The sequence below is a fragment of the Typopeltis vanoorti genome, chromosome 2, assembly GCF_054136105.1.
Source record: "Typopeltis vanoorti isolate ZY-2024b chromosome 2, IOZ_Tvanoo_1.0, whole genome shotgun sequence".
Taxonomy (NCBI): Eukaryota; Metazoa; Arthropoda; class Arachnida; order Uropygi; family Thelyphonidae; genus Typopeltis; species Typopeltis vanoorti.
Window position 1 is genome coordinate 178,356,125 of NC_143550.1, and position 27,000 is coordinate 178,383,124.

General features: G+C 34.8%; 1 protein-coding gene across 1 annotated transcript in view; it reads right to left on the reverse strand.

Moving 5' to 3' along the window:
* trio (trio Rho guanine nucleotide exchange factor) overlaps nucleotides 1–27,000 on the reverse strand; it is a 1,056,141-nt gene that overhangs the window by 143,024 nt on the left and 886,117 nt on the right. The window contains exon 42 of the mRNA XM_090403001.1: nucleotides 12,106–12,172. Coding sequence (XP_090259127.1) covers nucleotides 12,106–12,172 — 67 coding nt within the window. The remainder of the gene's footprint in view (nucleotides 1–12,105; nucleotides 12,173–27,000) is intronic.

Sequence of the window (27,000 nt, forward strand, 5' to 3'; positions counted from 1 at the left end):
CGACACCCAATGCCACTGATATATATACTTCCCCTTAAGTTATGGACAAATATATTCACTTATAGTCTCAATAAATAAGACAAGAGAATTTTTAAACAGAAACAAATATTTATTTGTTTAATTAATATTAAGAAAAAATATATGCATTTTGGCACATAAAATTTAACTTGACAAAAGCAGACATAGTTTTACATTCACACACAAATTTATCTTCTGGAGGAAAAAAAAAAACCTTCTTGAATACAAAAGGAACTAGAACATCATTTCTAAAAATGGAAAATTTTGGAAATTTCCATTTCAAATTAAAATACAATGAAATACATGAAGAAACATGCTTTCTTCAGGTAAATTTAAGAAGTTCAGGAGACTAAAATGATGTTTAATCTTCTGAGCTTCTTAAATTCACTTGAAGAAAAACATTTAACCACCTTACCGGCCATTATGGATCAAATATGCATCCTCATACTTCGTATCCATCATATATTTCAATGTAATATCAATGGTATTACAATTTTAATATGCACTTTGCATCCATGATAACCTTGACGTCTATAGACGTCTTGGCTGGTAGCGTGGTTAAAGCAGTTTTTTTTTTTCCTTTTAATTTGAAATGAAAATTTCTAAAAATTTCCATTCCTTTTCTTTTTAAGCTGAAGAGAAAAATACACTTGTACCTCAGTAGACTTCAGTATGAAAGTTCTTACCAAAATTTTTTTTTCTCCTTCAGAAAAAATTCCTTCTGTATTTGTCAGTCTTGTGATTACAAAATTGCAGATGCAATACAGTTAATTGTGTACATCTGTAATACTGTGGAGGAAAGCAAACAAAGAAACTACTGTTTTATTCTCTCCAGACTAACCACATGACGAGCAAATCTACACAAATGGCCCCAAGTTCCTGGCATCCCTTAAATGGGACAGGTGTGCAAAGAATCTCTGGGTTCAAAATGGTGTGTGTGTGTGTGTGTCTCCACTAAAACTAGGAACTGGAATATACCAGAACTTAGAATGTCAGAACCTTGTATGAAGCAGGTAAGCCAAGAAATGCTATCCAGGAAATGAAAAGACTTGGAATTGGGATTTTAGGACTAAATGAAGTTAGGTGGCCAGGATCAGGCAAAACTCAAGTTAATGACATGACAATGTACAACTCTGGAAGTAGTGAAATCAATCATCAAAACGGAGTTGGAATAATATTAAATAAAGATACCAATAAGTCACTGTTGACCTTCATCCCCCTACTCAGATAGGATGATGTTATTAAAACTGAAAGGTCAACCACTAGATATTAATCTTATACAGGTCTATGCCACTACTGCTGAAAAGAATGATACTGAGATCAAAGAATTTTATGATCAATTAAAAGAACTAATGAAAAATACAAAAAAACATGATATTAACATTGTCATGGGTGATTTCAATGCCAAAGTTGGAAAAGATAGAAGTGGAGATATAGATGATGAACATGGACTGGGAACAAGAAATGAGAAACCATCTTATTCAATTCAGGCAAGAAGAGGAACTAACAATCACAAACACATCGTTTAAGTAACCATCCCAAAGGATATATACTTGATGATCACCATAGGATAATAATGCAAATATAGTCAGAAACCAAATTGATTACTTGCTAATTAATCACCGATTTCAAAGTTCCATAAATAGTACAAACCTATCCTAGTGCGGATATTGCTTCTGATCATAATCTACTGGTGATAGTCTAAAACTTAGACTGAAAACTGTACTTACGAAACATCAACAACAACAAAAAAAAAAAACGTGTGATCTAGGAAAGTTATAAAACCCAGAGATAAGAAAAAAACTGAGTCAAGATGTGAATCAAGAGATAGCTCTTATCAAGAATGATGATGATGTGAGGGTTGATGAATCATGGGACAAATTAAAATCTGTCTTCATAGAGAAATGTACCAATACCTTGTGTCCTGATGGAGCAGTAAAAAAGAAAGATTGGATAACTGATGAAATTCCTTTTCTCATATAAAAATCATAGTCCAACAAAATATAAAGAGGTTCAGAAAATTATTAAAGACCAGATCAAGGAAGCAAAAGAAATATGAATGAATGAAAAATGTAAAGAAATATAATTTCTACAGGAAAAGCATGACAGCTTTAATCTACAAAAAAAGCTGAAAGAGACCTTAGGTATATTTAAGAAAAAACAACTATGTATCCTTCGAAACAAAAAGGGAGAAATAATATCTGAAAAGGATGATAAAATAAAATAATGGGTGAAATTGACAAAAACCTACTGTTTGAAATACATATAAACAGATGGAAGGTACATACATTCTAAGATCACAGGTAGAATGTACACTGAACTCAGCTAAAAAAGATAAAGCCTTAGGCCCTGATAGAATACCAGCAGAAATAGTAAAGTTAAAGGCGACAGCATTACTATATTAGTAAAGCTATTTAATAAGATCTATGATGGAGGTGTTACGTCATTGATTTTTCTTATAACTATATTCTATTATTCCCTTTTATGCCAACTAAGAATGAGATCTATAATCTATCTCTCTGGGATCGTTTCCTTTTCGAACTCTGAGAAAATTTGTTTGTTTAAGCTGCGCCAGTCAGAGTTCTAGGACAGAAGAATTCTTGCCTCGGAGAAATCTCCCAGAGTTGTAGAGCTAACTAATCTTGTTAAACTTTAAAGCGTCTGTAGAAATCTTAGCTTGCAGTCATGGATTTATTACTCTAAAGAAGTCCCTTATCTTCCCCTTATGCATAGGTTCAAACTTTTATGAGTGGTAAAATTAGTCTCAAGATCAGGCTTACATAGCAAAACATTTTAAAAGTTTATTTTTCACTTGGTTAGACTATAATAAATTTAGTTTAATCCTTTATCCAAGTGAGAGCAAACAAAGTTTGCGCGTGAAAATATCTTCAGGACTGAATATGGTGTTGTACTATCTTAGGTAAGTAGTACAACAGGTTCAAACTTTTATGAGTGGTAAAATTAGTCTCAAGATCAGGCTTACATAGCAAAACATTTTAAAAGTTTATTTTTCACTTGGTTAGACTATAATAAATTTAGTTTAATCCTTTATCCAAGTGAGAGCAAACAAAGTTTGCGCGTGAAAATATCTTCAGGACTGAATATGGTGTTGTACTATCTTAGGTAAGTAGTACAACACCAGGCAACTCGTAGCAAAGGTGGAGCAAGCTACCAACACTCCCATCCCAGTATCTCCCATAATGCAAAACACATCTCCTTGCGGATATGTATAATGCTATACATTAAGGGATTGGCCACTACCCAGACTAGTTTCGACCTTTATTGAGGTCTTTTCGGTGGGAGCCAGGCCCAGAGTTGGAGATACTGTTGGATCCTAATTCTTCTCAATCTGTACTTTGGATCAGACATTTAGTTATCACGATGTTCTTAACCTAAAAAAATAGTTGCTAGTTGATTTCTAATACAAATATAGAAAAAATTTATATTTATAGACTGCGCCACTCTATATATGAATTAGTTCAAAAATTGAAGATAAATCAACCCTCAACTATTTCTCCTTAATATATATACTGGCCGAGTATATTTAACTAACTTAATTCACCCGCTTTGGTTCGAATATTTTATGAATGGTGCAGTAAAAGAGATTCAGGCAAAATACAACTTTAGATAAACAAAAACAAACATTTAATTTTAAAATCACAAATTATACACTTAAGATCAAAATACTAAATAAGTTATTATAAACACTTCAGCCTTTCTGATAATAAAGTCATGCAAACTCAGACAATGGTAATTCTGTTATCTGTAATAGTCTTCTCACAGTTCCTTTTAGCTATTTAATAAAGTTCCTTAATGATCATTCACATCAATATCTCATAGTTCTTTAAGTTTTAAATACAATAAAAATTTCAGTAACACCTCTTTACAAACAAACATTTTTAATTTTACACTTTAGTTAATTCTCTGCAACAGTTACTGTTAGTATAGGGAATTTCTAGGATGAAACTCACACACTTCTCTGTATAGAAACATTAAGGTTGGAATAATCTTACCGATAATCTTTTCTTCTTCATTTACTTATACGTAAACACTTTTTATAACTGTAAACACTTTTAACAATAAGCAGCACTCATTAAAATAAATCTTCTAAGCATTAACTGAATTAATTCACGGGCACAATACATATAATCAGGCGTTCTTGTATGAAGCACTACTGATTACTACTGAGCACAATAATTCTTAACTTGGGGTTTTATATGCACAGTTGTTCATTCCTCCGGCATTCAATTAATTCTTTAGGCACTATAATTCTAAACACAATCAATTTTACGGCCTCTAGTATCGTGTTTTACTTCAAGGTTCCGTATGTCCTTGAAAGGTCGGCGCTGAAATTAAATCTCAACTCAAATATCGCTAGTCTATTTAGTAGTCATTCAGCTGTTTTCCGTAGCTATAATTGTTATTCTACAACTTATTAGCTAACCGCCTCTCGACTAGTAGACTTTATTTAGCTGCTTGAGTGACTTGCCGACTCGCTATTATCGCACCGCGATTCCCGAATGCTCCGAATGCTCGATTCCAACCTAATGCCAATCTCTCTCTAATAAATCTCTAATGCACTCTCTTTTCCAGCGTTCCACGCTTTTTATATCAGTTTTTCCCGCTTAAATTCTTCTCGTGATCTCTTTAACTAATTCCTTTTTAGTAAACTTTCAGCTTTCTCCCCACGTTCTGTTCCAAAAACGTGCTCGTCACTTACATACGTTTCCATGACAACCAAACAGAATATAATAAAATTGAGGTATTGCATAACGTTAAACTTTACAAACAGGAATAAATAGAGAATATTTACATTTCAAAATAATGCGCAGTTAAATTATCAAATACAAGTTCTTATAATATTAACATAGTAATAATTAAAATAGCTTAATAATATTTAATACAGTCTTATCACTATTAATACATATATCTTTGATTAAATAATTAGATATTAGACAAAATTAAAGTAGTTATATGAATATTAAATTGTAAAATAAGTTGTTTACATTAAATAATATTTACAAGTCTAGCCTTTGTGATGGAAGACCATGTTGGATTCTGAATCAAATAATAATTACTCTAATCTCTATATATTCAGAATCCAACAATACCAGGCAGAAGCAATAGCAAGATCGTCTTTACCTATAGAAGTTGCCTAAAAGTTTGCCACCTTTTTTTTTCTTTTTTTTATTTATTAAATTACTCTGGATTTAGATAAGGATGTTGAAAGTTTATTTTTCACTTGGTTAGACTATAATAAATTTAGTTCAATCCTTTATCCAAGTGAGAGCAAACAAAGTTTGCGCCTGAGGGAAAAAAAAAAAAAGTGGCAAACCTTACTATTTTAGTTCTTGCTGGATCTTGTCCTTTAAAGTAAATACACAAAAAATAAATACACACTTAGCATAAAATACAAGTTCATAATTCCTAACTTCAATTGCCAACATAGACCCATCCACATTAATTAGGTCTCACACAAAATCTTAAATCTTCAGACTACCAGTCCAATGGAACAAACAAATCACTAAGCACATTAATCACTCAAAAGTTCTCTAAGTAACTGTCCATCTTCCTATCCAACAAAATTTTCGCTCACTCTTTTCTTCTAATACTAATTGATAATTGAATAAGAAATTTCTGTACGTTACCACCGCCACTTGAGGTTACCAGTGTCCCTTTTATCCGTTCTTTGATCTTAGATACCTTTCTGCTTCAGCGGGTCATGTTCACGTGAAGGTCACGTTGCTCGTCACGTATAGCCATTTTCTGCATTCTGCTGGACAAACGCTCATCTTGCTGGTCACTGTCGTTAGCCTGACCGCTTTCCAGAGGGATCCTTCTGCTGTCTCATCCCAGTAAAAACCTTTACCGATGGCCCGAATTGGTGGCCACCGTCATCTCGCGCACAGCTCGTCCGATACTAGTCAGTCAGCAACGGGGAAAGGCCTGCCGTTGGTGATCGTAGAGCTTCCTTCCACTGGTCATTAGTTTATTTTTCACTTTTAAACTTCCAACATCTTTCTCTAAATCCAGAGTAATTCGATAATAAGGTGGTACACCTGTTGGCAACTCCTATAGGTAAATATGACCTTTCCTATTGCTTCTGTCTTAATATCTCCATGTTTGGGTCTGCTCCCACTGACGAGACCTCAATAAAGGTTGAAACCGGTCTGGGTAGGGGAACTTCCCTTAATGCATAGCAGTACACATGTCCGCAAGGAGATGTGCTTTGCATTATGGGAGATACTGAGACAAGGAGTGATGAGAACTTGGTCCACCTTTGCTCAGAGTTGCCTGGTGTTGCACTATCTTACCTCAGTTCTGAAGATATTTTCAGGTGCAAACTTTGTCTGCTTACACTTGGATAAAGTATTAAACTAAATTTATTATAGTCTAACCAAGTGAAAAATAAACTTCCAAGAATCTTTCTGTGTTTGTTGGCTTTCTATAAATGGAGAACGATAATCTGTTTTTTCTTTCATTTATTTCTATAAGGATGTATAGGAAAGGAAGTTTTTTTATTTTCTCCTAATTCCAGAGGAAATTTTATGTTAGGATGCAAGTTATTATCGCAATCTGTCCTCATACAGGACAGATTGCGAGTATGTGGATTACAGACTCTGGTTAACAGGAGAAAGAGGGGTGATTTGATAGAGGTCTATAAACTTTTGAATGAGTGTTATATCATTCCAAATGATGAAATTTTTTGTAATATGGAAGGCAGGGAAAGAACACAGGGGCATCCATGGAAGTTAAGGTAGTTCTCAGTCAAGAAAAGGGTAAGAGCTAGGTTTCTCTCTCAGAGAGCATTGAGTGAGTGGAATAATTTGCCCTTAGGGGTAGTGAGTGCATCTAGTGTAACTGAATTTAAGGGAAGGTATGATAGCTGGGTTGGGTAATTTACAGCCTCCCTCGATGAGTCCTTGACTCCCTGGAGTCTCAGATAATAATAATAATAATTAAGATAGTTTTTAAATGCAATCAATTCTACTGCCTGTTCCCGGCCAAATGATGAAAATATCATCCACATAGTAGGGCCAAATTTTTGGTTTGATGTGCCAGTTTCGTAGAGCATTAGTTTCAAAATGTTAGTGAACCTATTGCTAGTCCTTCTTTTTGTTCCCAGAGTTTGTCTTGGTAAAGGAAGAACGTGTTTGTTATTCAATGGCTGTAAAGCTGTACAATGTCTGAAGGGAAGAGATTTTCTAGGATGTTTACTATTTCATTTCTTCGGGATCTTTGTGAAAAGGCTGACCACATCTAAACTCGTTAATATATCTGAAAGATCTATGTGCATATCTTTTACTTTCTCTGTGAAGTCTGTGCTGTTCTTAATGAATGATGGTGTTTTTCCTATATGTGGTAAAATCAAGTTTGTAAGGTGCTTTGCCAGATTTGAGGTAGGCGAGTCCCTTCCGTCTACTATCGATCTTAGTGATGTATCTCGTTTATGAATTTTGGGAAGTCCATATATTCTAGGAACTAGTGGGTGTTTTTATTGTAAATTTCTTTTTAGTTCCTCAGACCAATTTGGTATATTCTTGATAAGTTCATTGGTTTTGTTGTGAGTTCGCCAAGTGTGGTCTCTGTCTAATGCTGTGTAGGTGTTGGAATCTTCAAGAAGGCTTTTCATTTTTTCATTATAATCTTCTGAGTTTAAAATCACTGTTGCATTGCCTTTCTCTGTTTTTATTATGACTATGTTTTTGTCTGATTTGAGTTTATTAAGGCCTGCGAATTCTGTTTTTTGTAGGTTTTTTGGTGGTAATTTGCAATTTAATAGTAATGCTGTGCTTTGAATGTGGATCAGATCTGCTATATCTGGTACATTTCTTATTCCTTTTTCAATTTGGGCTATGATATCAATTTTCGGGACTTGTCGTGGCGTTACAGCAAAATTGAAGCCTTTCATAAGAAGATTTGTTTCATCTCTCATTAGAACTCTTGAGGAGAGGTTAATTATCACTTTGGAGTAATCTAGATGTTTCCTTTGCTTTTCTTTTTCTTTTAGAAGAGAATTTTTTAATTAAGCTGCATTTTTTCTTTTTGGACACCATTGTAGCTTTATTTATGTGACAGTGTCTATGTTATTCAATAGTTCGGACAGCAGTGATGTGGCAAGTTTGTTATGTACATTACATGTGTTCTGGTTAATCTTGGACATTTCTGCTCTAGTAGCTGCAATTTTTTCTCTTGATTTAGCTAATTCTGTTCTTTTGTATATTCTGTTGGCCTTATTGGATTTGAATGCGCATTTGATTTTTATGAACTTGGGAACAATTTCATTGTCTTGGCAACATATTAAAAATGTCAAACGGTTAATAAAGTTCTGCTTTTTAATGCGTAATTCCTTAAATTGTGAAATTTTAGACCAATTAAACTCACCGTGAGTTTCTATAATCGTGCAGAGGTTTCTGTGGTTAAGAAGTTCAATCGAATTATTCCGGTTTTGTGACCACATATTTATTAAAAAGAAACTGTTTTTCAAAACTAAACAAGTACTGGAAAACAAACCCGACATGTTTCATTAGTCGCCAGACTAACATCTTCAGGGATAAAGAGAACTAACAGTTTAAAGCACAAACTATAAGAAATTACGAAAAAACAAGTTCATTTGTTGGTATTATGAACTGGAAACAATGCTAATCGATGTAGTGTTCTGTGGTTCACTTTCACTCTGTCCGAGGTCTGAATTGGGTAAATTTTTAATAAACGCTGACCAAACTTGATTCAAAATCAAATCCTGATTTTTGTTGCACTGTGTAGGAATTTTAATCATATTTGCTGCCTCTTTGAATTTTCTTGTGAAACAGTTTTTATCAAAGTAGGACATGTTTTGACAAAGTAGGACATGAAAACAAAGCCGACAAATTTTGTTAGTCTGATGACTAACAAAACTTGTCGGCTTTGTTTTCCAGTACTTGTTTAGTTTTGAAAAACAGTTTCTTTTTAATAAACATGTGGTCACAAAACTGGAATAATTCGATTGAACTTCTTAACCACAGAAACCTCTGCACGATTAATTGGTCTAAAGTTTCACAATTTGAGAAATTACGCATTAAAAAGCAGAACTTTATCAACCATTTGACATTTTTAATATGTTGTCGAGACAATGAAATTGTTCCCAAGTTCATAAAAATCAAGTGTGCATTCAAATCCAATAAGGCCAACAGAATATACAAAAGAACAGAATTAGCTAAATCGAGAGAAAAAATTGCAGCTACTAGAGCAGAAATGTCCAAGATTAACCAGAACACATGTAATGTACATAACAAACTTGCCACATCACTGCTGTCCGAACTATCGAATAACATAGACACTATCACATAAATAAAGCTACAATGGTGTCCGAAAAGAAAAAACGCAGCTTAATTAAAAAATTCCCTTCTAAAAGAAAATGAAAAGCAAAGGAAACATCTAGATTACTCCAAAGTAGTAATTAACCTCTCCTCAAGAGTTCTAACGAGAGATGAAACAAATCTTCTTATGAAAGGCTTTAATTTCGCTGTAACGCCACGACAAGTCCCGAAAATTGATATCATAGACCAAATTCAAAAAAGGAATAAGAAATGTACCAGATATAGCAGATCTGATCCGCATTCAATGCACAGTATTACTATTAAATTGCAAATTACCACCAAAAAACCTATAAAAAACAGAATTCGCAGGCCTTAATAAACTCAAATCAGACAAAAACATAGTCATAATAAAAGCAGAGAAAGGCAATGCAACAGTGATTTTAAACTCAGAAGATTATAATGAAAAAATGAAAAGCCTTCTTGAAGATTCCAACACCTATATAGCATTAGACAGAGACCACACTTGGCGAACTCACAACAAAACCAATGAACTTATCAAGAATATACCAAATTGGTCTGAGGAACTAAAAAGAAATTTACAATAAAAACACCCACTAGTTCCTAGAATATATGGAGGTCCCAAAAAGCCTTCTTGAAGATTCCAACACCTACACAGCATTAGACAGAGATCCCACTTGGCGAACTCACAACAAAACCAATGAACTTATCAAGAATATACCAAATTGGTCTGAGGAACTAAAAAGAAATTTACAATAAAAACACCCACTAGCTTCTAGAATATATGGAGGTCCCAAAATTCATAAACGAGATATATCACTAAGACCGACAATAGATGGAAGGGACTCTCCTACCTCAAATCTGGCAAAGCACCTTACAAACTTGATTTTACCACATATAGGAAAAACACCATTATTCATTAAGAACAGCACAGACTTCATAGAAAAAGTAAAAGATATACACATAGATCTTTGAGATATATTAACGAATTTAGATGTGGTCAGCCTTTTCACAAAGATCCCCAAGAAATGAAATAGTAAACATCCTAGAAAATCTCTTCCCACTGGACATTGTACAGCTCTACGGACATTGCATGACAAACATGTTCTTCCTTTACCAAGACAAACTCTGGGAACAAAAAGAAGAGCTAGCAATGGGTTCACTCCTCTCACCAGCTCTAGCAAACCTCTATATGGAAAATTTTGAAAATAATGCTCTACAAAACTGGCACATCAAACCAAAAATTTGGCTCCGCTGTGTGGACGATATCGTCATCATTTGGCCAGGAACAGCACTAGAACTGACTGCGTTTAAAGACTATCTTAATAACTTACATCCTAATATAAAATTTACACTGGAACTAGAAGAAAATAAAAAAAACTTCCATCCCTAGACATCCTTTTAGAAATAAATGAAAGAAAAAACAGATTATCGTTCTCCATTTATAGAAAGCCAACAAACACAGGAATATTCCTTCATGCTACCTCACACCACCACCCAAAGCAAAAAATTAGCCTCATAAAAACCTTAAGGGATAAAGCATACAGCATCCCCAGTACAGAAGAAAAGCAGAAAGAAGAAATACAATACTTAATACAGATCCTACAACTGAATGGTTTCAAAATTAAGACGATTAAGAAAATTCTCAATACAGCACCTATAAGAAACTTAAATAAACAAGACTTCAAGAAAGCAGTCAACCTTCCTTGTATAAAGAATGTAACAGATAAATTAGCCAAACTTCTCTACAAGTATAACATAAAAGTGACTTTCCTGCCACTTGAAAAAATATCAAAATTTCTTCATCCTCCAAAACCTCCACATCACCCAATGAAAAAACTAGGGCTTTATAATATTCACTGTTTCTGTGGCATCTGCTATGTAGGTCAGACAGGGAGATCGGGAGAAATCCGCATGAGCAAACATCAAAAGTACGTACAAAAAAAAAAAAAAAAAAAAAAAAGAGAGAGAGAGAGAATATAAGTCTGGCTTGGCATTTCACATAGCTTCTACTGGTCATAATATACTCTGGGACAGAACAAACATATCCTACATTGATAAAAGCTGTTTCACGAGAAAATTGAAAGGGGCAGCAAATATGATGAAAATTCCTATGCAATGCAATAAAAATCAGGGTTTGATTTTAAATCAAGTTTGGTCAGCGTTTATTAAAAATTTACTCAGTTCAGACCTTATATCAGAGTGAAAGTGAACCACAGAATGCAACATCAAATAGCAGTTTCCAGTTAACATGCTTTAACGGTTGTATAGATCTGTTATTTTTTTTTTTTTTTTACAAACTTTTTTGATGTTCATAATACCAACAAATGAACTTGTTTTTTCATAATTTCTTATAGCTTGTGCTTTAAACTGTTAGTTCTCTTTACCCCTGAAGATGTTAGTCTGACGACTAACAAACCATGTCGGGTTTGTTTTTTAGTACTTGTTTAGTTTTAAAAAAGTTTCTTTTTAATAAACATGTGGTCACAAAACAGGAATAATTCGATTGAACTTCTTAACCACAGAAACATCCGCTTAAACTATTACTTTGTTCGTATGGTATGATATAGTGACTGTCAAATGTACATAGTGAGTTGTATAGAAGTAATTATTTCTAAAGAATGTTAATATTGGTTACTGTAATAAATAATTTTCTAAAAATTAAAATTTTGATAACATTTACCTCATTCTAATACATGAAATATATTTAGAAATACAACAGCAAGAAGATGAAATAGTATATTACACTGCAGAATGAAAAGCAAGTTACCTCAACTATGCATCCCAAATCTCTAACGTAATCGTTTTCTGTATCTACTAATTCCTGAATTACAAATCTAGAGTAAAAAATAAACAAATCAAGTATTTTAATGATAATGGAAAAATCATGCACAGAATAAATATTAATACAGTTGACTCTCACTATCCTGAACTTTTAGGGAACCAAGGAATAGTTTGTTTCCTTTAAGTTCAGTGAACAGTCTGTCATAGTCATTTCCATTTAGTGTAGCACTGCTCCTCTGGCTTTTGCAGGAACATTTTGCAAGTTTGTTATAGTGAGTGTGTTTACTATAATGAGAGTCAACTGTAAAAGTAATTAAAAAATATATACATATGTAAAACTAAACCAGGCACAATGGAACAGTGTTTTAAAGCATATATGATTGTAGAACTGGATGGGTGGATGACTAGTGAATGGTGGGTTCAAATGATGACATGGGTATGAATGTATGTGACTGTCTTTAGATGGGAGATTACTGACTAGCTCATTAGAAACCAAAGGGGAATTCCATGTTTGGTCTCTAGGTAGGGTTCTTTCTGCATTATGTAAAAAATAAATTAATTAAATAAAATAAAATAATTAAAATAAAAATAATTCATAAAAGCTCTTGACCAGCCATTGTACTACAGAGTCATAATCTTGGGTAGATAGAAGTCACATAATATATATGTAAATTGTATTTCCCTATTAAATACTGGGGTAGGGATATCTAGCATTGTAAACTAAGTGTCGCACTTTAAACTATTAAGCAGCACCATACTTTCTATGACAAGATGCTACTTCACCTCTAAACAGCTGTTAACATTATACAAATCACAAATCTGCCCAGCTATTGAATACTCCTCTCACATTTGGAGTGGGGGCTCCTAAAAACTCCCTCAAAATGCTTGAATCAATACAGAGGTGAGTAATTAGACTGATAAATGACCCATCTGTCACTTACTCGCTCCCCCTCACTTTCACACAGACACTTGGTCTCTGCGATTTGTATATTTTCTATAAATATTTCCATGGAAAATGTTCATCCGAAACAGCATCAATAATTCCCCCACTCTGTATTAAGCCCATTGAAACATGTACAGCTGCAGCCCAACATCCTTTCACAGTACACCTTGAAACCCACAGAACAAGTTTCTTTTCCTCCTCCTTCATCCCTGCTACTGCGGTACTGTGGAATAGTCTTCCCCCCTGACGTATTTCCCTAGGAATACAGCATACAGGCTTTTAAATCAAATGTAAACAAGTTTTTCCTTTCCCCAACCCACTACCCATATATACGTTACTAACGTACTACACGTTGACCAGTCAACCTCTCGTATATGGGCCCAACATAAAAAAAAAAAAAAAATTGAGTTAATTGGTGGATGGTATAATAAATTATGAAACAGTGTATTTATTTTATTTTTTAATGGCAATCTCACCTGTGAAAGGCTGAAACCTAAGAAATCATTTTGCTTAATTTTGCAACAAAAAATTAAAATAGCCTGTGGAAGACCCAGAATAACTATTACTTACACACTACTTATCATACCTCTTGTTAGATCCTGAATGGAGAGCTTTACAAGTAAATTCTTTAATCAGGATTTAACATGATACCTACTACTAATTAAGGAGATATCTGCACATCAGCTAATAATTATGAAGTATTGTTTTATGTTTTGTAATAATGTGTAGTCCATGTGTGTCATATAGTGAGAGTTATTCCTGCATAACTGAAATGAAAAGCAGAGAATTTTGTGTCAAAATAGTAACAATTGTGTAAGGGAATTGTTAAGTTATTTGTAATTCCCAAGTAAGCTGTCTAGTACATTGCGAAATTCTGAGAAAAATTATAAGTACTAATCCAGAATAATCGCGTATAATCTGTACGAGTCGAGCGTAGTGATGGAGGCTATACCTACGTGGAAAATGACGTCAGAGCAGCTCCCTAGAATAATGTAACCTGACAGGTTAGGGAGAGTGTAGGATCACCCAAGGGGCATGAGCGATGGGGTTCGTGGGTGAAAACCACATCGAAAGCCCCCTAAAACCAGCCGTTTTAGGGGGCTTTTTGACCTTTTGATCTTCGGTTGCTGGATTCGAGTTTTAGGGGGAGTTGGTTGGAGGATTCATGAGAGAGCGGTGGGCCGACTACGGTAATGACGGACGGCAGGTTCTTTTCTTGAGAATGCTTGAAGATTTTTAAGCGGAGCTGATCGCGATACGACGGCCTATGTGGAATTGAGCCTTAGCAGAATGTCCCATTGGAGAAAGTTTCCTGCGGAGGTAGACAGCACGCAACAGTCGGAAAAGATTAGAAGAAAAAGCGTAGTACATCGCCAGACGCAAAGATGGCCGAAGAATAGGCAGTAAGGTAATCCAGACCTACATGAGATGGCAGCATGAAATCTGAAAAGATCCGGTAATGTAAGAGTTTTCGTTCTATGTTAAAATTCGTTTAGAAGAACAAGAAATTTGTGTGCACTGTAACTAAAGGACACTAGTAGAGAACTTTTAGTGAGAATTTGACTGAATTAATTAAGCCCTTGTGGAACAAAGAAGAGTTGTTAATAGGCAGTAATTTGTGAATGGCTAGGCTTGCTTAAATGAAATTTAGAATTAAGGTAGTTATTGATAGAGTATTAATGAAAGTGTTCAATGCGTATTCTGTGAATAACTTGTGAAAGGAATTATATAGTAGTAGTATTATGCTTAAACCTAATCTTATCCTTTCATAATTGAAGGATTTAACTTGCTCTGATTCATGGTGATTTAGTATAACCCTTAACTTAGAGTAAATTTTGATCCATTGAGTATTTTAACTTACATAACCGTAAATGTTTTATGTTTTTCCAATAAACATGTTTTGTACCTTATACCTGAGTTTATGCCTGATTACGAATTCACACCACCGCCACTTATGAAATAGAACCTTTTTAGCGGGAAGGAATTTAGATATAATTGCTTAAGTGAGATTCAGTCTACGACTGCTAACTGAATCTGCACAGCGCTAGCGTGAGATAAAATAACTGTATGTATCCCTTTAGAATTTAGAAATATTTCCCTGAACAAGAGTCTCTTCTGTTATAGGATATTGGCTGGCGCAGCAAAATATAAATTTTGCCAATATCTGAAGAGGAGATAGATCTGAATTAATATCTTAAGGGCACGACAGTATATTAGAAGGAGAGTTATTATAGAAGTAGAACAAGATACAATATAGAGAAAGCAGCGACATAACAATAGAGCAGCCAGTAGGATTTTGATTGTATAAGGTTTAAAGTAAGCAAAAAGGATAGATTCCAGAAACAGTAAATTAATGCATAATAAGATTAAACATTACTATTTAACAATAGAAATTACTATTTAACACTCTCCTTAAACTCATTCATCACTCTCCAAGGAAAAAAATTCTAGTCTGCACATCTCTACTAACCACACTCTAAAAAATTTTCACGGATGACCCCTTATTCTTTCTCCTACTTTCTTGTATGTCAATCTTATAGAATTTCTTTAGTAACTTTTTTTTTTAAAGTTTTTATCACATCCCCTATCCTCTGCCTGTCAACTAAACTCTGCAACACATGCCTGTGCACACACACACACACACACACACCTTCAATCTATTCTCATAAGGAGCATTCCACAAACCCGTTACCAGCTTGGTCACTCATCTGTAAACCCCCCTCTGTTACTTCCTGATCCCCAAGAAACCCTGGTGACCAAATGTGCACAGTAGTCGAGATGCTGCCAATAACAACTTCCATATCTTTACTTGTCAATGCATTCTTCAACATTCAAATAACATTTTGAGCTATCCTGTCCAACTTTTGCAATATGCCCTCTGAACACAAATTGCTGCCTACCATCACATGCAAAGTTCAGCAGTATCATGGATATTTCCTTTAACCATTTGCTTTATCCAATTATGCTGTCACTTCTTTATAAAATGGGAATAAAGTAGGCAGGGACTACTTTTTTACAAAACCTTGCTGTACACTGTAGAGTATCATATTCCTATGTGCTCTTCCTGAATTTTACCTTTAACCAACTTTTTCAATATTTTAACCTCCATTCATGACATAGTAATTGATCTGTAATTTGCTATTTCTGTCTTGCAGTCATCGTGTAATGGAACCATCTTACTCTCTTTCCACTATCTCGGAGCCTTGCAAAAGCTTAGACTTAGATTACACAACTTCGTCAGAGACACTACCAGTTCTGTTATACATTCTCAGAACATGCACAAAGGCCTGAGCTGCTGTATTCACATGGATATTTTTCAATATGCTGAGAATGTGCTCAAAATCATACAGCCCCAAACCACCGATCATGCAAGATAAAAAAATAAGAAGAAATTTCCAAGTAATAATAACAATTTAGAAAGAATATTATCAAACCCTAATAAAATTAAACAAGCAGCAATGAACCAAAAGAAAGCCAAAAATTCATCAGTAAGAGATCAAATAGAGAACTTTAGAAACACAGAAGAATGTGATCAGTCATCTAAGGAAAATTCTTTGATCAACTATTTATGCAAGATGAAATGCCTGGCAAACCTGAAAACTAAAATAACAATTGTTTGCTTTAAAAAAAAATAAAAAAATAAAATAAAATAAAATAAAATAAAAGAAGAAAAGAAAATAGGCTAATATGTTTGAAAATTATAGAACCATAATATTATTGTGCCATGTACACACATGGTACTTGTAAAGGGTTGTAAACTTGTAGTGTATCAGTATTAATTAGTATGAATGGGTTATGGGAGGGGAGGGGGGGCTACATCCTGTTGAACAGAGAATGGGTACACTATCCACATGGCCAAATAATCAGGCTTTGGTTTGGTTTCAGGGACACCAGGACATCTAAGGTCATACGAGACCAATACAAGTCTTAGCAATAATAAATACATAATACATATATAAATCACAAGGTAATAAATACATAGTATTTACAAAAAGAGCATAAACGGGTATAAAAAGGAATATATAAAAATCATGTAAAAGGTGTATAAAAACAAGTCTAAAAAAATTCATTGAAACAAACATTGATGAACTAGTGGTTATAAGCTATATACACTTAAGTTGAACTAATAAAACTAATATATATAATTGTAGTAATACTACTAACAATATTTCACGTGGCAGTGAGTTTGAAGCCATCTGGTGTGAGATGAAATCTAATAAGACAAATTACAGAGTGGGGTGTTGTTACAGACTTGGTGGATCGGTTGCTGGTGATGAAGAAATTCATCACCAAATAGAAAAGGTGAGCACAAAAAGAGTAATCATAATGGGAGACTTTAATTATACAAATATTGATTGGGTAGCAGTAGAATCTCATGAGAAGAATGAAAATGCATTTATTGAGCTGTTGCGGGACAACTTCCTCACCCAGCATGTGACAGAAGGAACTTGAGGTCAAAGAGTGTTAGATTTGATTATACTGTCAGAGGGCGTTTCAGTTAAAAACGTAACTATTCTGCCTCCGGTTCGTGACAGTGATCATGCGGTACTCACTTGGGAAGTGACTAAGTTTGTGAATGTTCCATTCAAAAAAAGGTTACACACTGAACTAAAAAGCAGGAAATTATGACCAACTGAGGAGTATACTGAGTTCAATGGAATGGGATCGGTTGCTGGATGGAAAGAATATCGACAGTGCATGGGAACAATTTAAACAATACTTAAATGATGCAATATCAGAATGTGTCCTGACCTGAGAGTTCGAAGAATAAATAGGGAGTCAAATGGATGTTTAATCTTATTAAGCAAGAAATTCGTAAGAAAAGGACGATATGGAAGAAATACCGTTTTCATAAGGATGACGTTCATTATGAACATTATAAGCAGCAAGCTAGAATAGTCACAACTGTTGTACGTAAAGCAAAGTCTGAGTATGAAAAGAAACTGGCTCTGTGTGCTAAAGACAATCTACAAGAATTTTGTAGATATGCTGCAAGTAAAAGAAAGAATGAATATGAAAGAATAACTCTTCTAAATCCAGATGGCATGAGGGTTACAGATGCAGATGTGGTTTTTCAGTTGAGTGCCCATTTTGTTAAAAGCTATCAGCCTGATGAACACAACATTGAGCTCACTGTTGTCTCTTCACTAGAAGAAGAAATACAGGTGTGTGAGGCCGAGGTTTCGCATTCAGAAATGGGTTAACAGTGAATATCTACTTTGCAATGAACAACATGGGTTTACTAAGGGAAGGTCATGTTTTAGCAACTTGCTCACATTCTATAACAATGTTACCATTGAACTAGACAACTTTTGGTACTTTTGATACTTTTGGATTTTGCTAAGGCTTTTGATAGAATACAGCATGGCAGACTGCTGCATAAATTGGAGAAAAGGGGTTTGGTTATACAATATTAGCATGGATAAGAGGGTGGCTGACTGACTGATATCAAAAAGTGGTATATGGGGGGATCTGAGTCTGCAAGGTTTAAGGTAACAAGTGGTGTACCACAAGATCAGTGCTTGGTCCACTGTTATTCAATCTGTACATTAATGATATTAGGAAGGATTTGACAAGCGACATACAGCTATTTGCTGATGATGCAAAGATAGGTAGGGTAATCAGGAATGCTGCTGATATGCAGTACTTGCAGAATGATTTGAATAGGCTGGAATTGTGGACATGGGAAAATGGGTGTCAGTTCAATGTCAGTAAATGAAAAGTCATTCAACTTTGGCATGATTAGATATTCAATGTCATATTGGTGGGATTAGGCTAGAAGAAACTGATGAGGCTATGGATCTTGGAGTGTTAATAGATAGGAAGTTGAAGTTCAAGGGCATTTAGCAAAGATTGCAAATACAACTCAAAAGATAATTGCAATGATGAAACAAACGTTCACATGTAAAGATAAGGATGTTATTTTGCCTCTTTACGAAGCCTTGATAAGACCTCACTTGAACTATTGTGTGTACGTCTAGTCTCCTGGTTTCCGTTGTGATTCTGATGGTTTTTTTTTTTTTTTTTTTTTTTTTTTTTTTTTTTTATGTTGAGCCCATATACAGGAGGTTGGTTGGTCAACCTATACTACATTAGTACCGTGTATGGGTATATTGGAGAGAGTACAAAGGAGAGTTTTAAAAATGATATCAGGATTGTGGAATACTGATTATGAAGACAGATTGAGAATTTGTAGACTGCAGACACTAGTAAACATTAGTAAGAGGGGTGATATGATTGAGACTTACAAATTTCTGAAAGGATCATACAAGATTTTAAATGATGGAATTTTTCAATTTATGGAGGGTGGAAAGAACGAGGGCATCCTTGGAAGCTGAGAATGAAGGCCACCAAGAAAGGTGTGAGGGCTAGATTTTTCTCTCAGAGGGTGGTGCATGAGTGTAATGGATTGTCTTTGGATGTTGTGAGTGCAAGCAGTGTGAATGAATTCAAGAATAAGTATGATAGCTGGTGTGTGTAGTATGTGGTCTCCCTTGAAGAGTCTCTGACTCCCTGAAGATCTCTCTTAATAATAATAATTATATAAAATCTGTCTGTTTAATGCAAGCTCTAGCTCAGTAGTGAAGTTGTAATAGGATCTGAGCAGATATTATGCTGTCTTAATAGTCAGCTAAAGATTACACAAGTGCCTATGTTCTAAACAATTTGTGTAAACAGGCACAAAATCACAGTATCCCAGTCCATGTGCTTGAAAAAGTTGTCGATAGACAATAGGAATATTTGGGTAGCCTGCAGAAAGAAAAGTTGAGTGGTGGTATGTATGAATGAAGTGGTGGTATGTCTGATGGCATCCATGCAATATTGTCTACAATAAGAAGCTTCTAAGAGTGCTTTTATTCACAAACCAAAGGAATATATGGCAGTTAGATGAATATTATACAGATTCTCCCACCGTGAGTGAAAAACAGATGACCATGTGGTATGGTCTAGGAGGAATTTTATTTTTAGTGTGCTGTAAAAGACAGGTTTTGGCATGCATCAAAGCAATAGCAAGGGTGGTTTGTTTGCCTCGACTTATAGACTAGAGATTGATGAAGTTCAAAATGCTCCACAGCAATTCTTATTGCTTGATGGTGGACAGAGTCCAACCATCGTAGGGTTGCACTCTCTCTCTCTCTGTCAGCAGCATAGAAAGCAGGACCCACAATTAAGATAATCAAGTTTTGATCTAATCAGTGCAAGAAAAATAAGAGCAAACAACATTTGTCAGCAACCCCAAGAAGTGGAAGATATAATGCAAAGGTTCATATTGCTTTATGGTACTTATTTCACAAATAGTTTACATGAGGGATGAAACCTGCCAAATATAAGCCCTAACAGCTTAGCATCTGGTGCTACAGGGATTAAAATTTGTCCTAGTCTGAGTTCTGGTTAGTGATGAAAACATGTCTGTGACAAAAATGCACACAAACTGTCTTCTGCTGGGAATATCTGAACCTGTTTGCAAGTTCCCATTTTGAAAGACGGTCAATGGCTTGCAGCAGTTGGCTTCCTGTAATCTTCATATTACATGAATGACAGAAGGTTGTAAAGTCATTCACATAGAGGGAATTATACTTACAATTGGGAGGAAAGTTGTTCTATGAATATGAAATATGAAAAACTCTTCTGAAGAAGTGTACAAAATAGTATAAGAAACTAGTAGAGAACTATAAATATAATGAAGTTTTATCTTATAATTATTTATGTCTTTACAGGAAGTTTCAAGAATACCACCATAACCAGAGAAATCTCAAAAGCTTGAAGACAATATCTTGAGAGAAAAAAAAGTAACACAAAAAACTGATTCTTGCAGGACTACCTCCTCTTTGACACATAATCGCAAAGGCAGTTCCACTTGGATATGGAAGATTCAGTTGGATAATAAATTCATGATAAATAGAGGAAGATTTCCTCTGAGATCAAACTTGTATAGGTCTTTCAGTATTCAAAGTCTCATATTAGATGAATGAGGAAGCATGGTAGTCATCCACAGTGGGCATTACATCTGTAAGTAATGCCCTCCAGCTATAAGCCATCTACATAGAGAGCATTACTTACAACTGTTGGAAGTTATTTAGTTATCCTTAATTAACCTTGATTGTAAAAAAGCATGATACTTAAAATGGAACCTTGCAGAACTACCTCCTCTTGGGTATAATACTTCGAAAGAGTGGTTCCCACTCAGTCTTGGAACATTTAGTTGAATAAAAGATATTCTTCATAGAGAGAGGGAGATTTCCTCTGAGAACAAAGTTGGTTTTTCAGTATTCCAAATCTCCAAGCAGTGTATGGTTTTCCATATAAGAAAACTGATACTAAATGCACACATTTTAATAAAGCATCTCGGAATGCTTCCAGTAGGACTAGATGATTGGTTGTTGATTGGCAGAAGATAGATTGTGTTCTGGAAAATAGGTTGTTTAGCAAATATCTTCCTGAGTGTGTTGGCAATTGCTGTTGTGTTTGCATTTGTGCACAGATTTGGAATGTAGGTGATGGTATACATGGTCTGACATAGAAAAAATGAGACTTTGCCTGTATTTCTTTGTATTTAACAAATTGAGAAAATCAACCATGATCTCCTTCAAAATAGTTCCCTTCTGAGTTGACAAACACAGCTGCATACGATGCTATCAACGTTCAAAGCAATTCTGCAGATCATTTTCTGAAAGGCTATTGAGGATCTCCATCGTTTTTGCTTTCACATCTTCTACTGACAAAAAATGGGTTCCTTTGAGCACCGACTTGATATTTGGGAAGAGGTAGAAGTCAAAAGGAGCCAGGTCTGGTGAATAGGATGGGTGCTCAAGCACAGTGATGTTGTGACTAGTTAAAAACTGCTTCACAGACAAAGTGTTGTAGGATGGCATGTTGTCTTGGTGCAAAATCCAACCGTTTCTCCACAATTCTGGTCGTTTCCTTCTCACATGTTTATGCAATTTCTCAAGACTTCAAGGTAATATTGCTGATTTATCATCTGGCTGATGGGAACTGGAACCCACTCTGCCATTGCAATATCTTGGATATCAAAGAAAACAATCAACATGGCCTTGAACTTCAAACGACTCGTGTGCTTTTTTTGGTCTTGGAGATGTTGCTGACTTCCACTGCACTGATGGTCGCTTGGTTTCCAGGTCATATGTAAATATCCAAGTTTCATCGCAAATAATTACAGAATTCAACAAATCTAGTTCAATTATAATGCGTTGCAAAAGGTACAAACACAGTTTCTTGCAACATTCTTTTTGTTCACCTGACAACATTTTTGGAACCATTTTTGCACAAATCTTTTTCATGTTCAATTCTTCCGTTAAAATGTGTGAAAACACTTTTCCTGCCCAAATGAACTTTCTCAGCTACAGCTCAAACACCCAACCTTCTGTCTTTTTGAATCACATCTCGAACTTTTTTTAATGCTGTCATTGGTAACTGTTGTGTGCTGGAAGCCTGGACGATCATCAGCTTTCAAGCTTTATCTGCTTTTACTAATAAACTCTGATACATGATTCACTGAATTGCTGATAGGAGATGAACTGACTGTTGAAGAATAGGATTCTGCTAGTAAAGAAAAAGGCGAGCCGGTCAGCTTGTTCAATTTTCCATTGTGATGTACATGGTTGTACAAGCAGAAAAGTGGATATCATGGGATAATAATTGCTCTCAAATAAGTTTTAATAAGTTTCCGCCTTAGTGAGCAAGAAAGGGACAGCGAGCAGAGAGTTAAGTTGATGGCAGTGAACAAGCAGATAGACATATGGAAGAAGGTGTTTCTTCTTATGTTTAAGAGGGAAATTTTGTCAAGCATATGCTCAACAACTCTTCCTCTGATGTTAATTTAGGCACTATCCTACAGAGTGTTGTCAACTCCATTTAAATCCTACATTAAAAGTAAAGGGATGGTAACCGCAATATGACATTATCAAGTGCATCTTGAAAGATATCTGCAGTAAGAGGTAAGTAGATGAAACATTATGAGAGATACTCAGGTTGTAAACAAAAGCTCAGGTGCTGTGCCTGAGCCTTTATTTACACTGGGGTAGAATAAAGATAAAAACAATAATATAATTTCTTGTCAAGTATAATATACCTTCCAACTCGGTGAAGAGATATAAAAGTTTTACTTAATGCACCTACGTTACTAGGATGCCATCTAATGGATCTTCTGCAAGGCAGATAGCCTATGCAGTACATGCATGTTCCTTCCTTGGTCTTGCTTTAATATTAAACATGAATGTACCGTATTTGTATACACTTTAATAATTTTTAGTGTGTTTGCATGTGCAATGGTAGATGTAATCATGACTGGAAAAAAGGAACAAAAGTAGAAAATGTGAACCCATGCAAAAATACAATAAAACTGATCTAGAAATGAAAATTATAAAGAACCATGAAGGTGGATAAGTTTAAACATTCTTGGACCTGATCTTAGTGTCACACCATCACAGTGAATATAACTGTGAAGGGTGCTGCCAATATAAAGGATCTGCCTTTTTGAAGTCAACAATAAGAACACAAAAGCACTCTGGCACTGTTTGTGATACGGAATAATTGCTAATTATGTGATTACAAAACCAAATCCTCGAAGCAGTTAAGGCTGATGGTAAGGTAGGGTGTGAAAATGCAGATAATAGTAAGCCGGTGCTAGATTAATGATGAAAAAGTGAAGTAATTGGTGGTGCAAGGGTGTGCAGTACTAACAATAAGGCAATATGTGATAGAAATGGTAAGACAGTGGGTGTGAAAGGCAGCGAAAAGAGAGAGCACAACTGGCATAGTAGTGAGTGTGAATGGCAGTGAGAAAGTAATCTGAAGCCATGACAGGACAGTTGGTAAAGTTGAAGCGTGAAATGAAGTAAGTGTATAAAAGTGAAATGAGAATTACTGATTTGCATGGAAGCGTGAAGAATAGAACAAAAGATGGCAATGTAAAAGAGATAACAAATGATTTGAGAATAGACTTGTATGAGAATTCGTATATTACAGATGTGGTGAATGAGAAGGTGCACATGGTTTGTTTTCTTGGAGGAAGAATAAGCAGTAACTGAGGCATAGGATATGAGGAGTAAGCAAGCAAAAGAACTGATGGTAGTGAGAACAAATGATTTGCTTAGGAACAAGGAGAATGTGAGAATGGATATCAGGAGGTTGTGGAAGAGAGTAAAAGATAACAGTATGCTAGGAAGGTAGTCAATGTTTTAGGTAAGAAAGTGGATTGTGTACATCTGTAATACTGCAGAGCAGAAAGCAAATGGAGAAACTACTGCTCTATTCTCTCTCCAGACTAACCACCATGGCGAGCAAATCTACACAAATGGCTCCGAGTTACCGGCGTCCCTTAAATGGGACAGGGGTGCGAAGAATCCCCAGGCTCAACATGGTGTGCACAGTAAAACTAGGAACCTGGAATGTCAGAACCTTGTATGAAGCAGGTAAGCTAAGAAATGCTATCCAAGAAATGAAAAGACTTGAAATTGGAATTTTAGGAATGAGTGAAGTTAGGTGGCCAGGATCAGGCAAAACTCAAGTCAATGACATGACAATGTATCACTCTGGAAGTTGTGAAAACAACCATCAAAACGGAGTTGGAATAATAATCAACAAAGATATCAATAAGTCACTGTTGAGCTTCATCCCTTACTCAGATAGGATGATGTTATTAAAACTGAAAGGACAACCACTAGATGTTAATCTTATACAGGTCTATGCCCCTACTGCTGACAAGAGTGATACCGAGATTGAAGAATTTTATGATCAATTAAAAGAACTAATGAAAAACACAAAAAAGCATGATATTAACATAGTCATGGGTGATTTCAATGCTAAAGTTAGGAAAGGTAGAAGTGGAGATGTAGTTGGCGAATATGGACTGGGCACAAGAAATGAGAGAGGTGACCGTCTTTTTCAATTCTGCCAGGAAGAGGAGCTAATAATCACAAACACATGGTTTAAGCTACCACCTCAAAGATTGTATACTTGGCGATCACCACAGGATAATAATGGAAATATAGTCAGAAACCAAATTGATTACTTGCTAATTAATCAACGATTTCAAAGTTCTATAAAGAGTACAAAAACCTATCCTAGTGCAAATATTGCTTCTGATCATAACCTACTGGTGGCAGAGTTACAACTTAGACTGAAAGCTATACTTAAGAAACATCAACAAAAAAGGTTTGATTTGGGAAAATTAAAAAACACAGAGATAAGAAGCAAATTGAGTCAAGATCTGAATCAAGAGCTAGCACTTATCAAGAATGATGACATCATGAGGGTTGATGAATCGTGGGACAAATTGAAATCTGTCTTCATAGAGAAATGTACCAATACCTTATTGTCGTGATGTTGTTCTCTTGATGTTCGAATCCGCCATCTTGTTAAAAGTCACTTTCATAAAATAAAAGAAAACTAATTGTAAATTGATTACTAATCTAAGGGTAGAGAAATTTCTATTATACTGCGCCACTCTATCCTTAGATAAGTCTTCTATATGAAATAGTAGGATCAATTCAAAGTTAGTAAGCAGTCTTCTCATTCATTCAGGCCGAAGTATTTATTTTCTCTCTTTGGGATTCCCACTAGATTCGAATTTTTGTGAACGGTGCAGTAAAAAGAATTTCAGGCAAATACAATAGTTAGGTTAACAAATAAAGCATTTAATATAGGTCATATAACACTTACATAAATTTTACTGATAATTTTAAACAATAGAAATAAGTCAAACATTAAGTCAAGTCAATTACATTAGCACAATCTTCCAAGTCTGCACATACACCTTCTTAACTTCTGGGTTATAAAGTCTTTACACTTAAATGAATATAACTGAACATCCAATCTAATTAGTTTTCACACATTTTTCAGTCATGCTATAAGTTCAAAATATTACAGGATCTAATAGCTGAAAATATCTTTCAAACAATTCTTATCTCCAACTCTCAATCACGAAGGGTTTCCACAGTTAAAGTTAATACACTATGATAGACCTTACCGGAAATGGTTCCTAGAACATCTATTAAGTTGTGAGCAAACTTCTGGAATTTACTTATCACACTTAAAGAATAAAAAACACATCTACAAAACTTATCTGCAGTTATACTTAAAGCATTATCAATTACGCTTCAGAATTCTAGACATCAATTACAGGGCACTTCAACCATCCTTATTACCACTCATAAATTAATTAAAACACTGCGAGGTTCTCTTTAAGGCAAATCGGAAATAAGCTGCAATACTAGACCAGCTGGGTTTATTCAGAATTCTTCCTTGAACATTCAGCTTTTTATTTTGTCAGTTTGTAGCTTTAATTTCCCTTCTATTATTACTGCTGATTTCACTTTCAGCTAACTATAAAATTCGTTACGTTCTTGCTCACTTGTAAAAATTATCCACTTAACTCCTACCCTTAAGAACCTTTTATTTACTTCTACTTCTTTATTTTATCACCCTGCTTCCTTTCACTTCCAAGTTTCCATCCCAACTCCTTACTTTTTACATATATTTTTTTTTATTCTCTCTTTAGCCCACGCTCTGTTCCACTTGCGCTCGTTTATTTCACGCGTCTCCATGACAACAGACAAACAAACATTCTCGCCAATGTTAGACAAGACTATACTACTACATTGAGTCATTACATACCGTTAAGCTTTATACACAAATAGGAATAATTAGAATATTTGCTTTTCAATAAATGCGTAGTTAATATTACAAATATAAGTTTTTATAATATTGACATAACAATAAATAAAATAGCTTAATAATATTTAATACAGAATCTATTTACCATTAACACATTTCTTTGATTAAATAATTAAATATTTGATATAATTGTATCAAATATTTAATTATTTATTCAAATTAATTCAAATATTTAATTGTAGTTATATGATATCAAATTATAATTTACGTTATTTACATTAAATAATATTTACAAATGCAGCC